Source organism: Rhodnius prolixus, unplaced genomic scaffold (genome assembly GCF_049639745.1).
Source record: "Rhodnius prolixus isolate KJV_2025 unplaced genomic scaffold, Rpr scaffold_6, whole genome shotgun sequence".
NCBI classification, from domain to species: Eukaryota; Metazoa; Arthropoda; class Insecta; order Hemiptera; family Reduviidae; genus Rhodnius; species Rhodnius prolixus.
Genome location: NW_027411634.1, coordinates 22,441,195 through 22,456,408, shown reverse-complemented (window position 1 = coordinate 22,456,408; position 15,214 = coordinate 22,441,195). Strand labels below are relative to the sequence as shown.

General features: G+C 34.2%; 2 protein-coding genes across 2 annotated transcripts in view; one reads left to right on the top strand and one right to left on the bottom strand.

Annotated features, from left to right (window-relative positions):
* Positions 1–15,214, bottom strand: part of LOC141461079 (cholecystokinin receptor type A-like) — a 428,938-nt gene that overhangs the window by 229,494 nt on the left and 184,230 nt on the right. Inside the window, exon 5 of the mRNA XM_074141758.1 lies at positions 11,172–11,357. Within this exon, the coding sequence (XP_073997859.1) occupies positions 11,172–11,357 (186 nt within the window). The remainder of the gene's footprint in view (positions 1–11,171; positions 11,358–15,214) is intronic.
* LOC141461081 (U6 snRNA-associated Sm-like protein LSm6) lies at positions 7,808–8,551 on the top strand. The gene is made up of 3 exons (XM_074141761.1): positions 7,808–7,961; positions 8,038–8,129; positions 8,221–8,551. The coding sequence occupies exons 2-3, from the start codon at positions 8,039–8,041 to the stop codon at positions 8,370–8,372; spliced, it is 243 nt and encodes an 80-aa protein (XP_073997862.1). The 5' UTR covers positions 7,808–7,961; position 8,038; the 3' UTR covers positions 8,373–8,551.

Genomic DNA, 15,214 nt, shown 5'->3' with positions numbered 1-15,214 from the left:
CCTAAACACTTTTCATGGAAATTTCTGTCCAGATAACCTCGAACAACTCTCGCATTATGTGCCGGGCAACCATCTGGTTGAAAATACATATCTAGCCGACGTTGTAGAGGATCATCTTCAAGCAGAACTGGCAAAATGTCTCTTAAAAAAAAGTTAGATACTTTGCACCAGTTAAGTTCTCTCTGTAGAAATATGGGCCGATTAGTTGATTTCCTAAAACTCCACACCAAAAGTTTGTAGAATAAACAACCTGAACGTCAAACAACTCTAGCCTGCCTAGATCTTGACTTCGCCACCATAGGTGCAGCTACAAGCAAAGGGTTTTGGCTTGCCTATCCGTTGATTGTGCCCAGTTTGAATAGATTCTTTAAAAAAAATAATTCTTTAAAATTGTAACAGAATAGATCTGAAGTAGATCCCGGCTGAGATTGCCTCATAAAACATGGTTCCACCTCAGAGGAAAGCTGGCCCTTAAGATTTTGGCACGTGCAGATTCTGTGATTGAAATGGAAGAGACACCAATCGGTGCACCTAGCAACAAACTTTAATGTCACCTTTCATTTGAAAGCCTAGGTGTTAGGTCTTAAAAAAGATTTTCCAACCGTTCCAGAATCTGGTATTTCACAAACATCCTTTTTGATGGAGATGAATAGGTTTGCCACATTTCCACTAATTATGTGTTATAACATTCATATACTTGATGTCTACATTTCACCTCAAAAGTCCTTTGCCTAGCATAACAAGTACATGGAGTTTATACCAGCCACTGACGTCAGTCTTAAGTATGCTTCATTTGGTTTTTAATTTTAATAACCTTAATAATTTCTAATTGCTATTCTAATCTCCGTTGTGGTTTTTGATGGTGTTACACGGAATACCATAATTTAACCTTCCTTTAATTGTCTTTATTAAGAAAGTCTATTCCAGCACAACGTCATCAAATAAGCACATAATTACACCAATTCACCCATAACAATAGATTTCAATATTCTTGATTAAAATGTCATGCAATAAAATATTGTAGTTGTGGCAGCAGGAGATTAATATTCTATGGGATGCCCGGATAATTTGTTCAGCCTCTAATTTCATTGATCTGTAAAATAAACTCTTTCTAATTGTAATACGTACATTTACAAAACTTAACATTTAATTTCGAATTTAAGTTCTGAACTTTACATACTCACTAGAGTGAATTTTAGAGAGAAGTATTTACAATTTAATGATTTAACATGGTCTTCAGAGTTCTATAAGTTAGACAAAAGCACTAATGAATACTGTGTTTTATTGAATTCAATTTGGCCGTGAGAAGCGAACAAAAGAAAATCAAGGAGAAATCGTACAATTTGGCCTATACCGCTTGACTTGCAGCGTCATGATTGCTCCCATTTAGCGTTAACACTCATTTTATGATCACATACACTATATACGAGTATATTATATACTTTATATGTATTATATATAAATATAATGGTTTGTATACTAACTATTTGCAATTAGAACGCATTTTTGCTGTATATAAAAAGTTGACATTATGTTACTAAAACAATATTACAAGTTCTATTCAGGGTGTTCAGCATTAAGACTACCGTTACTTCGGGAGGTGATTCTGGGCATCATTTGCAACAAAAAATTCCATATAAACTATGGCACGATCCGGCTCCATTTTATAGATATTTTTAATTTTATGTTTTTTCAAGGTGTTACTACTTTTTAGCAAAAAGTTGCCTATATTTCTCAAACTATTAAAGCTACAGCAATTTCAATAAGCTCATTAGAAAGAAGGTTAAATTTCCTTTTAAATAAGCTATATTTATATTTCAAAATAATAATATTAAGTATTTTACTTTGTGGCCCAAACATAAGAAATAGCAAGTTTCTAATTTTTTCCAAAAACTTGGACTTCATTTTTCTCAACAATATTATATAAGTTTAAAACGAGCACTACTCATGAAAAACATCTACATACAAACACCTTTCGAAAGGTATATCATTAATAGTGGTTATTTTAAAAATTGATGCAGAAATCTGTGATTAATTGCAAAAAAGTTGGCCTCAAAACAGCGTCGGCATTATGAAAGGAACTCACCTACCATAAGAATATAATTGATCAGAAACGTCAAATCCAGTACGATTTTTTGCAAGCGTGTAATTTAATAATTAAGTAATTTAAGAACTATATTCAAAATATAAAATTTACATTATAAATAAAATAAAAAGAAGAAAAATGAATATGATGTTAAATGAGTGTTGGGTACCAATTTCGAAAGAAAGGATTTTCGTTTAACGAGTTTAGATCTGTGTGCTATTCTTTAGTTAATTAAAGAAATATGCCAAATAATGTGAATAAATCATCATTTTGAACTACTCAATAAACTTTTGGAATTAACAGGTTGTGAAGAGCTAATGAATAAGCCGAACTGTTTTACAATCTTCTATGTTATACATCTACGGTTTCGTAGATTGGAATAGTGGAGAAGCTAGGCGGGAGTATTCTAGATGTTTTCCTGATACGGTGTTCCGAACGCTAAGACGATCGTGGAGGTGTGCAGGCGGTCCGGTGAAGTATTCCATCTACCATTATTTAATTTGGGGATTAGAGCAAATAATAAGTTTTTGGCTTATTCATTAGCTGCCCACAACATCCTGTTCTCGGCTTATTCATTAGCACTTCACAACCTGTTAATTCCAAAGGTTTACTGAATAGTTCAAGAAAATCTGTGTTTTATTCACTTTCAGTCATTAATAATTAAATAATTCATTTAAGGTTATGACACTGTAAGGCTCGGATGGCTATGATATGAAAGAAGAAGGGAGCCGGAATTGATGATATCTTGGAAAGCCTAGGGTATAGTGACCACATTCTTTGTTGTATGGATACAAGACATCGTTTTTTTAGACAGAGCTAGTAAGCAATTCATTTGTGCTGCCAAGATTACGAGGGTCGTTTGAAAAGTCCGTGCAAAAATAAAAACTACTTAATTTTTTGGGGTAAACCTTTTTTATTTTTCAACATAGTCTCCTTTTAGGCTTATACACTTCGTCCAACGCTGCTCTAGTTTGTTGATCCCTTCCGAATAATAGGATTTGTCCAAATCTGAAAATAGCCATTCGTTTCTGCAATCACCTCCTCGTTTGAATAAAATCTTTTTCCCGCCAGCCATTTCTTCATATTGGGGAACAAATAGTAGTCCGAGGGAGCCAAGTGTGGAGAATAGGGGGGATGTGAAACGAGTTGGAACCCTATTTCCATTAATTTTGCGACCACAACTGCTGAGGTGTGAGCTGGTGCGTTGTCGTGATGGAAAAGGACTTTTTTGTGGGCCAATCGTGGGCGTTTTTCTTGCAGCTCGGTTTTCAAACGGTCCAATAACGATGAATAATATGCACCTGTAATAGTTTTACCCTTTTCCAGATAGTCGATGAGGATTATTCCTTGCGAATCCCAAAAGACAGTCGCCATAAACTTTCCGGCCGAAGGAACGGTCTTCGCCTTTTTTGGCGCAGATTCCCCCTTGGAACCCATTGTTTAGATTGTTCTTTGGTCTCAGGAGTGTAGTGATGTATCCATGTTTCATCCACAGTGACGAAACGACGCTTAAAGTCCTGCTGATTCTTCTGGAACAGCAGCAAACCGTCCTTGCAACACTTCATACGATTTCGTTTTTAGTCAAGCGTGAGCAATCGCGGCACCCATCTTGCGGATAGCTTTGTCATGTCCAAATGTTGATGCAAAATATTATGTACCCGTTCATTCGAGATGCCCACAGCACTAGCAATCTCACGCACCTTCACTCTTCTGTCATCCATCACCATATCATGGATTTTATCAATGATTTCTGGAGTAGTAACCTCAACAGGGCATCCAGAACGTTCAGCGTCACTTGTGCCCATATGGCCACTCCGAAAATTTTGAAACCACTTATAAACTGTTTTAATCGAAGGTGCAGAGTCACCATAATGTTTATCAAGCTTCTCTTTAGTCTCCTGAGGCGTTTTGCCTTTCATAAAGTAGTGTTTAATCAACACACGAAATTCTTTTTCGTCCATTTTTTGAAAATCACTCGACTTCCTCGATTCAATTCGAGACCAAAGCGTAATGAGGCGAGAAGGGTTCTCATAGTGTTCTTAAAGGACAAAGGAAAAATGCCGCAAAACATAGCCAATTAAGGGTGGATTCAGAAATAGTGGCAGAAAACCAAAGGCCAAAAGCAGAAGAAAACTTTCAATATTAGAAAATTAGTAAGTTTCCTGTGATGAAGAAGAAACGGTTACCATACATGTTGAGTATTTTCAGTCTATGTAATGGAAGTACGACGGTAGAGACCGGCACTTAAGAGAAGAAAAACTTTGCCTTCAGGCTTTCCCAAAGAGTTCTTCTTCATACTAAGTCCAATCAAACATTCAGGACCAAAGAAGTGCTCCAATAAGAGGGTGCCACAACACATTCCCTGCATAGCGGTGGAGCAATTCCCATGAAGTTCAATTTTATATAAACTTTGGTCTCATTTGTTTTAGAAAATTATGTTTATAATACAAACAACTGATGGATTAAGGTGTCTCATATAAATGTAATTTTGTTCTGACAGCGATTTAATTTTTTTTTGAGAAGTTCATATTTAATACACTTTATAATTAGAATACTTTTGTTTTACAACATATTACTAGAAAAAAATTATTTTTTCAAATATTTTTTTGGGTTTTCAAAAATCTCGCTGAGTGCGCCTATAACTGTAATCTCTTACGATTGCAAATCGATTAGTAAAAACAAAAGTGCTTTTTAAATTCTGTTATACCGACCAATTAGTCTACTGCCAATTCTTGGCCAAAATTCTTGAGAAACTTCTTTTAAAACAAATTCTTCCCATACTCGAATCCTCTAATATAATTCCAGACCATCAGTTTGGATTCAGACGTCAACACTCTACTGTACAACAGTGCCATCGAGTGGTAGGCACGATTTCATCTTCCCTAGGAAAGAAAGAGTGTTGCTCGGGTGTCTTTCTCGATGTGAAGCAAACCTTCGATCGGGTGTGGCACCCGGGCTTGCTCTGGAAACTCAAGGGCCTAATTCCGTTCACTCACTTTGTCATCCTGAAGTCCTATTTGTCTGATCGTCATTTTCAAATTCAAATTGGGACATCGTTTTCAGCTAAACATCGTATTGAAGCGGGTGTTCCTCAAGGAAGCATCTTAGGACCTATCCTATATGTTATATACACAGCAGACATATCGATCCACCCTGAAACTGTCCTCCTAACTTATGCGGATACCGCTATACTTTCTCCTCACATTGATCCGGTAACTTCACACAGAAACCTTCAAACTCATCTCTTTTCTCTTGAAGAATGGTTTAAAAAATGGAAAATCAAGTTAAATGAAACAAAATCTCAAATTATTACTTTTACTCTCCGCCGCATCACTCTTCCTCCGATCTTCTATGACTCAATTCCAATTCCTCCTGCCAATGTTGTCCTGCCAATCTTGGGCTATATTTAGACAAAAGACTGACTTGGAACCCGCACACACGACTTAAACGAACTGAAGTTAACAGACTACTTAAAAGACTACTAGACCAACGTTCAAAACTTTCACTTAATAACAAACGACTGATTTACAAATCTATACTAAAATCCGCCTGGATGTACGGTATTGAACTGTGGGGTTCAACGAAACGCTCCAATCTTCACAGAATTCAATCTCTTCAGTCTAAAATTCTCCGCACTATCGTTAAACAGCTCCATTTTACGTTCCAAACCTAACTATCCACACAGACCTGGAAATTCCGTTTGTAGGTCCAGGTTGCACGAACTCGCCATAAAAGTTTTCATCAGAACTTGCACTCTCATTCCAATCCTCTTGCCCGCCATTTATCATCTCATCACCTTCCAGATCATCCTCCTAGACGATTAAAATCAGCCAGTGGCCTCGCGATTTTCTCTCTCTTCTGAGGAGAGTAGCTAATCCTGGAGACGACTTAGGGAGTGTTTATCACTGTGTAACTTCTCTCCTCAATTAGTGAGTTTGTAGTGGTGTCAGTTATTGTCACAGTTACTTATGGCGTATCCAGCGCTGGTTTAACTTAACTAATAAATTAATAAATAAAAAAAATCTGTTATCTGCATTGATCACTCTTTTTATTCACTATATTTATTTTATTTATATGTGATGAAATGTTCTAAAAAGAGATTTTCTGCAGCAGAAAGTATCAGAAAAATTAGTGAAGTTGAAGAAGAGATGCTGTGTGAACCACATCGAGATTAAGTTCACGTTCGAAATCTACCTACACAGAAGGGATTTTTTTAAAAGTTTTTTAATATTTTTCTTCAACTTCTTACAGAATTCACCCTCCACTTTTATTTGAAATCTCACTCAGTCTAATTTACTTATTTAGAATTTAAACATAAAGGATCTTAAAATTGTACCTGGAATTAATTCCCAAATTGACAATAACCAGTTAATTGTAAATAAAATTTTACTGTTAGGTTTTCTCAGTTTTATTAGTATTTTTATTATTTTATTAGCTTCAGTTTACTTCAGTAGTTTAAGCACTAAAATCTCACTCGGAAAGTCCAGCTGCCTACCCTAACATTTTCACTTCCTAGAAGCCTTTTAAAACTTAATTTATAGAACAGGTTATAACGAGAGAACGCTATCAGTGAGTAGGCAGAGTACTGAAAAAGACTCTGGAGCGCATTATATAAATACATATATAATTTATTTAAACATAATAAGATTCTGAATAAAGAAAAACAAATAATATTATCCCTTATTTTACTTTAATAAATTTACATTTCTCAAATTTTATAATTTGTATCTTTTAAAATCACTGTTGAGTGAGAATTATTTAAATTCTAAGCAGTAAGCCCAATGGCTTCACTTTTCCAATGCATGATGGGTAAGCTTATATATAAATCGTTCATCCAGACAGTGACTCAGATCAATTCTAACTATTAAATAAACCCTAATGCGCTGTTTAAACGTATGGTTACTCTGACCTATCAATCCTTTATAAATACCAATTAAACGTGCTTTCAACAAGATTTCATTTCTGGTTAACTAGTTCTAGTAGAATATCGAGTTCCAGTGATGCTTTCAAGATCATTAAATATTTCATAACTGATAAAATCGTGCATGTTCTAAAATATTACTTTACATCGGCCTGCTGTAATAATAAATTCTCATTGTGTCAGTGTAACCCAAAACATAACGATGAAATTTCCATACTCAGAGCAATTTATAGTAGAATTAAGCACCTAGTACAGTACTTGCGATTCAACATGTCAGAATGTTATGTGAACAACGCTATCTAGCAGTGTGTAAACTGGGTAATTCATCATTCTAACCCCAAGTTTAGAGGCAAACCCAACGATTTGTGGCCAAATTCTATGATAAGTCTACACAGACTTATGTGGCCATGTACAATGTTCAGTTAAACAAGATAAGTTAGGATGGGTACAAGTTCAGAGAATTTTAACAAATATTTTCTGTGTATTGTAGGTCTTTTGTTCATGAAATCAATTAATTTACCTAAAATCCATTCAAAATGATGCGGAGTAAGATTCTTTTCAACAATAAAAGAGGTAGAAGGTATAATCGATGATACATTAATGCAATACAATGTATAATGTAATTAAATATAATAAGATTCTGAATAAATAAAAACAAATATCATTATCCCTTATTTTATTTTAATAAATTTATATTTCTCAAGTTTATACTTTGTATCTTTTAAAATCACTGAGTGAGAATTATTTCAAATTCTAAGCAGTAAGCCCAATGGCTTCACTTTTCCAATGCATGATGGGTAATATTTGAGATAGGTTTCATCAGTTATAACAGTGTGAAGGTTGCACGCTTATGTTGAAGTAACGTTGTGAAGTGTACGTTTGTTTGGGAACTGTGGATTTTCTATTACTAAACCATCTTTACACATTTAACATTAAAATTTGAACGTGTTTCAAGTAAGTTTTTCGATTTATTTTAGTCCATTTATATAATAATGAAGAAAAAATTAATTTCTTTATTTAACTTCCCTAGAATGAGTAGGAAAGAACCATTGACTCAATTTATTCAACAAATTCATGGAAGACCTGTAGTGGTGAAATTAAACAGTGGTGTAGATTATAGAGGTTGGTAATCAGAAATTGTGATTTTAAAGATAGCTACTGGCAATTTACAAGACCTTAAAAAATTAATTTCTTGGATTTTATATTGTTTTAGGGGTTCTTGCATGTTTAGACGGTTACATGAATATTGCTTTAGAGCAAACAGAAGAATATGTTAATGGACAGTTAAAAGAAAAGTACGGAGATGCTTTTTTAAGGGGTAATAATGTTTTATATATAAGCAGTCAAAAACGGAGATACAATTAATAAGAACATTTTTGGTTATTTTCTTCTTTTTTTGTTTTTTTTTTTTGAAACCAAGAGAGAAGAAATGGGTTAACCATTGCCATTTTTGTATTGTACCAGTTGTAATGAATTTCATTTTGATTTATTTATTTTGTGTATAAAGTGATACATTTTCTTTTAAATATAGTTATAGCTAAATGTGTACTGTTTTATTTGAGAACCTTTGTTAGGCATTAAAAAAATATACTTGTATCTGTAATGGTCAAATCAAATGAAGAAATTTTATTACAAAAAACATTGAGAAAAGTGAAGTTGTATTAGTTATTTGAGTAAAAAAGTGTTGATAAACAAATCTTGGTAATTTCTGCTATTTATTTTGATTGTATGTCTGATCCAAAATTGATTATGTAAAATATAATAAAATCTTGAAGAATCACAAGTTAAAATTTGAAATGAAATTTAAAACTGTCTTATGTTTAAACCCTTAATTTACCAAAAATGTATATTTAGTTACTGAATCTAAAAATAATATCTTTAAGAAGTGGTCTTAGTCAAAAACCAGTAAATAAAAAGCTTATTTTTGTATTTAAGACTTCAAGCCGGTTTTTTCTTTTTAAACATTTATTATTATTTTTCCGAAAATTAGAATACTTTTAGATTGACTAATTCGCTCTAGCTTTCACGACAGATTTTTTTCGTGCCATTTTTGCATGATCAGAGGGATAATTAAATGTTGACTAAATAATGAAGGAAAACTCACTAATTCCCTAAAATAAATTATTGTCCCTAACAAACATTATTTGTTATTATCCCCTTTCCCTGTGGAGTTATCCTGATAAATAACATTAACCATAAATTACTGGTTATTTTGTTTATCTTCAAACTGAAAGTAATTACACATATTCATTTTCGAGATACAGCATCCAACTTTGTTTTTTCAAATGGAACGTTATATTTTGTATTTGCACATTTTTATAGTATTTGAGCTCCTAAAAAAAACAAAAAAATTTTTTTTGAATTCAGTTAGGTTTTTCAAAAGTTATGGTAATTTAAAATATGAAAAACAAATTTCAGTTTATTGTCAAAATTACGTTATTTTTTTTAAAGAATCTATTCAAACTGGACACAATCAACGGATAGGCAAGCCAAAACTCTGGACTCCCACGCTTTGCTTGTAGCTGCACTTATGGTGGCGAAGTCAAGATCTAGGCAGGCTACAGTTATTCGACAAACGTTTGGTGTGGAGTTTTAAGAAAACAACTAATCGGCCCATACTTCTACAGAGAGAACTTAACTGGTGCAAGGTATCCAACTTTTTTTTAAAAGACATTTTGCCAGTTCTGCTCGAAGATGTTCCTCTACAACGTCGGCTAGATATGTATTTTCAACAAGATGGTTGCCCCGCATATAATGCGAGAGTGGTTCGAGGTTACCTGGACAGAAATTACCATGAAAAGTGCTTAGGGTCTCATTGTCCGATCCAATGGCCACCTCGATCTCTAGGAGTTAACCCCAATGGACTATTTTTTGTGGGGATATCTAAAAAATAAAGTGTACAGTAACCCTAATCCTGTGGCTTCTGTCGAAGATTTGGAACGTCGAATAACTAGCCTGCCTAGATCTTGACTTCGCCACCGTAAGTACTGCTACAAGCCAAGCGTGGGAGTCCAGAGTTTTGGCTTGCCTATTCGTTGATTGTGCCCAGTTTGAACAGATTCTTTTTAAAAAAATAACGTAATTTTGACAATAAACTGAAATTTGTTTTTCATATTTTAAATTACCATAACTTTTGAAAAACCTAACTGAATTCAAAAATTTTTTTTTGCTTTTTTTTGGAGCTCAAATACTATTAAAATGTGCAAAAAAAAAATATAACGTTCCATTTGAAAAACAAAGTTGGATGCTGTATCTCGAGATACAGGGGTTTAAAAAAATGGGTCATTCACTGAAAATAAACTAGACTAAAAATGATTAAATACTTGTTTTTTATTTTTTTCGAAATTTCCCGCCGTTTAAAAAAAAGTGGGTGGAGCATGTAACCATGGTTACCCTGTATATACAAATTTCTGGTCAGATCTCACTGCGTCTAGAACATGGCTAGCGAAAAAGTGTTTGCATTTGCCAAACCAGTTGCGTACATTGGTCATAAACTTCTTGTTGTAAGTTCGGATCCCGACGGAATGAAGGGATGCATGTAGTTCTTCTCAATTTAGTTTGGCGAAGGGTGTAATTACACTAATACTTATTGTGGGATTTTTCCAAAACTGAATATTATTTCATTTTCTTCATTGCGAACATTACCACCACAATGATTGCCACCATAGTTACATTGAGCAGTTGTTCATATCTCTGTGATAAGGTGAGGTCTTATACCCTGTGGGAAGGGTAATTTTATTGAACCATGTAAAATAGAACGTTAAATAAACACAGTATCAGCATACCAGTCCTTGAAACACTGCTTTTAGCGCTAAATTCTCTACAAAATAATAACTTATTGTCAGCAAATGACTGCTTACTTTTTTAAATAACAATTGTTGACAATTATGATTTGTTTTTAGATGTAAATAAATATTTTAAAACAGATGTAATTGAATATTTGTCTACACTCTACAGAAAATTTTGATTTGTAATAATTTTATAGTTGATCGACATAGGAATTACGTTCGTTTAACATTTTCACTTTAAATAACTACCATAAAATATCCCTGAAGTTTTTAAATTCGTTGAAGATCACTCTCTTTATACTCTGATTAATTACGAAATTAATTACAAAATAAAAAAAAAACTACATAATCAATAAAATAACTAAATCAAACTTACCAGTTTGAAGACAGCTATTTGAGTGTTTCAGTTCTCTTTGTAAACCTTTCCATAATTTTAATACAATTAAGGAATAGGCTAGGCTCATTATTAATAACGGAATCATCAACAGGACTATATCTAGAAATATTATATACGCTCCTTCGCTTCTCCTGCCTGGCCAAACTTCTCGGCATTTGTGCCTACCTGAAATGTAAAAATAACAATTTACACTTCTTGAGGTTAATTTCATAGTATATTTAATGCACAATGTTTATTTTATCAGGAATAATTGTGCTCTGTTTAAATTTTAAATCGGTGTGTCTACTAGCCCATTAGTGCATGGGCTTAGTTCGTAAATGGTAATGGTAAATGGTTCGTAATTTTTAGACCAGTCGCATTCTTTCAAATCTCGTAGAATTAATACATAGTTTCAATTTAAAGTGATTTCGCAAGTTGCTGATACGTTTATTCTAATTTACAACAGAAATGAAGCGAGAAGTTATATGAATAACGAATATGTATGTATATTTCAAAGGTATCTTTAAAAATAAGTTTTTTTCCTGATAAACTTTGCATCGTAATTTCAAATATAGTTTACAAAATTCAGAATCTAAATCTGAAATTAATTTTCTACAAGAAATAAGACCATTTATTTAAAACAAACTTTTACAACTTTGTCAAAACACTAAACAAGTTCTTGGTGAAAATATAACTACTTACCATAAAAACCAAGTTTACATTTGAATTAATTTGAATTTAAAGCACAATATTACGTTGTGATTAGGTATCATAACTGAAGCTATTTTAGATTAAGAAAAAACTTTTTAACGATTACTTTACAACACAATTATGGCAGAGGAACATTAAATTTGCAGACATCTACTCGTTTGGGGAGGTAATATTTGTTAAGTACTGTTACAAGTACTGTTACTTTTTATTACTGTTATTTTAAAGAATTTGCTAGTTGACTTTTACTACCTCAAATGAAATAGTTGCAGAGAACTAGATAACTATACTCCATTTCTTCTTACCGTCTGTACTATATAATTATTTACTTCTATGTAGGTGACACATGGGACCGGATCAAGCCATCAATAAATATTCTACATGAGCGGATGAGCAATATCTTAAAAAGGTTTTGGTTTCCCAAATATAATGCACACAGCTAAACATACGGACAATATTTTTGTTTACAGTCTGGTTCATAATGTTGATACACCCAGTATTAATTTCGTTTTTGTAACTTTTGTCCAGAAGGAAAACATTGATTTTACTTTTCTTATTTTGCTGATTACGAGGGTCGTTTGAAAAGTCCGTGCAAAGTCAGAGAGATAGCACTACTGGCGCGTATCGAGGTTATGTTTAGTTAGTAGCATCTCTTGGAAGAACACACACCAAGTTTCAGTCAGATCGGTCTATTTCTTTGTGTTTGGCATTCGTTTGAATCGAGGAAGTCGAGTGATTTTCAAAAAATGGACGAAAAAGAATTTCGTGTGTTGATTAAACACTACTTTATGAAAGGCAAAACGCCTCAGGAGACTAAAGAGAAGCTTGATAAACATTATGGTGACTCTGCACCTTCGATTAAAACAGTTTATAAGTGGTTTCAAAATTTTCGGAGTGGCCATATGGGCACAAGTGACGCTGAACGTTCTGGATGCCCTGTTGAGGTTACTACTCCAGAAATCATTGATAAAATCCATGATATGGTGATGGATGACAGAAGAGTGAAAGTGCGTGAGATTGCTAGTGCTGTGGGCATCTCGAATGAACGGGTACATAATATTTTGCATCAACATTTGGACATGACAAAGCTATCCGCAAGATGGGTGCCGCGATTGCTCACGCTTGACCAAAAACGAAATCGTGTGAAGTGTTGCAAGGACGGTTTGCAGCTGTTCCAGAAGAATCCGCAGGACTTTAAGCGTCGTTTCGTCACTGTGGATGAAATATGGATACATCACTACACTCCTGAGACCAAAGAACAATCTAAACAATGGGTTACCAAGGGGGAATCTGAGCCAAAAAAGGCGAAGACCGTTCCTTCGGCCGGAAAGATTATGGCGACTGTCTTTTAGGATTCGCAAGGAATAATCCTCATCGACTATCTGGAAAAGGGTAAAACTATTACAGGTGCATATTATTCATCGTTATTGGACCGTTTGAAAACCGAGCTGCAAGAAAAACGCCCACGATTGGCCCACAAAAAAGTCCTTTTCCATCACGACAACGCACCAGCTCACACCTCAGCAGTTGTGGTCGCAAAATTAATGGGAATAGGGTTCCAACTCGTTTCACATCCCCCCTATTCTCCAGACTTGGCTCCCTCGGACTACTATTTGTTCCCCAATATGAAGAAATGGCTGGCGGGAAAAAGATTTTATTCAAACGAGGAGGTGATTGCAGAAACGAATGGCTATTTTTCAGACTTGGACAAATCCTATTATTCGGAAGGGATCAACAAACTAGAGCAGCGTTGGACGAAGTGTATAAGCCTAAAAGGAGACTATGTTGAAAAATAAAAAAGGTTTACCCCAAAAAATTAAGTAGTTTTTATTTTTGCACGGACTTTTCAAACGACCCTCGTATATCCTGGTTTGCATATCAGCTACTAAGTCCGCTACTAAGTTTGGTCACCCTAGAGGAGAGATTTTTGTATGGTACGAAATGGAGTTTTAAAAGGTAATCTTTTAGTTTTTGAAAAACGTTCATGGTAAAGTTGTCGTTTCTATAAATAGGAATAAGTTAAATGTTTTTGTAATAACTGTCTAAACCTTAGTTCTTGGATAAATAATTTTAATGAATTAAGTAACCTATTTCATTTTATGAATTATTTAAGTTTTTTATGAATTTAATAAGTTTATTGAATGAAGTAAAGTAATTAATTGTATTTTTTTATGAATGGTTGCTACGCAAAAGAAAAATTATGAGCCCCTCCCTTTGGTCACTCCATTTACCGCCAAGCCAGGTTAGTTTTAAGTTAGGTTTAGGTTTAATTTAAGTTATGTTAGGTTTAAGTAGAATTAAAGGTTAAGTTTAGGGTTTAGGTAGGTTTAAGCGGCTTTAGAGAATAATTAGATTAGTATTAGTAGAAAATAATTAGATTTAGATCAGTTGGGTAGAATAGGTACTTAGGGTTAGGATATTAGGATAAAATGGATTGCGCGGAGAAATAGAGAGGACTATGGCTGGAGAAGAAGAGGCGGTGTGGAGGAGAATGAAGAGGAGGAGCGAAGAGGAATGGAGAGGAGTAGATGGTGGAAGGGAGAGCGATCACGCGCAGTAGTGCGAGTAGTCAGTGTGGGTTGGCCAACCGCAGCGACTGATTGGTATCACAGTGGCGATACGATATTTAACCTTCTGCTTCCCGTACGGAAATCCGTAAAACGGCCGAGCCGGACTGAGGGAACAGAAGAGACGGAGATTCTGTTAGGAGAGGAGACTACGACCAACACAGGTGCTCAAAACGGGAAGCTACCCGGTATCCATCTTGTTTTCGTCGGTGTGGGGTTTTTTGAAGACACTATTAATTAAGATGATTATTAGTATTATTATTATGATTTCTATCTTTATTGTGAATATTATTATTATTATTTCAAAGTACTAACTGGGCCCTTAATTTATATTTTGTTTAATTAACATATTTTTTTTTATCAAGGTGATGTATTTTTAAGTTACGTAATTTATTTTTATTTGTGGTTTTTTTCTTATACCTGGTTTAGGGCAAATTAGATTTTGTTGTAAAGAGTATTTCCTTTTTTTTCTTTGTTTTGTTTGGTGTAAATACATGTATAGAAATTGAAATTGTAGTTTTGTTGAAAGAAAATTGCCCTAGCAGTGGGTTGGAAGGTGACTGGAGTGACCACTGAAGGCAGATTTGCAGCAGAGAGCAGTGTGGTCTAGTGGGCTAGATAACTAGCTCACGTCACCAGTATTACAGGATCGCAGCTCGCTGAGCGTGGAACTCTCCCGTTTCTTTTTACTCAGTTATTTCTTTTATTTATCTATTTCTTTTCCTTTCCCCCTTTCTGCTTTCTTCCTTTTCGGTCGTTCTTTTTTTT

Bases quoted from the DNA above. Each gene is read 5' to 3' on its own strand.
- LOC141461081 (XM_074141761.1), top strand. From the start codon at position 8,039: ATGAGTAGGAAAGAACCATTGACTCAATTTATTCAACAAATTCATGGA. The intron at 8,130-8,220 runs GTTGGTAATCAG...ATATTGTTTTAG, and splicing joins CAGTGGTGTAGATTATAGAG to GGGTTCTTGCATGTTTAGAC.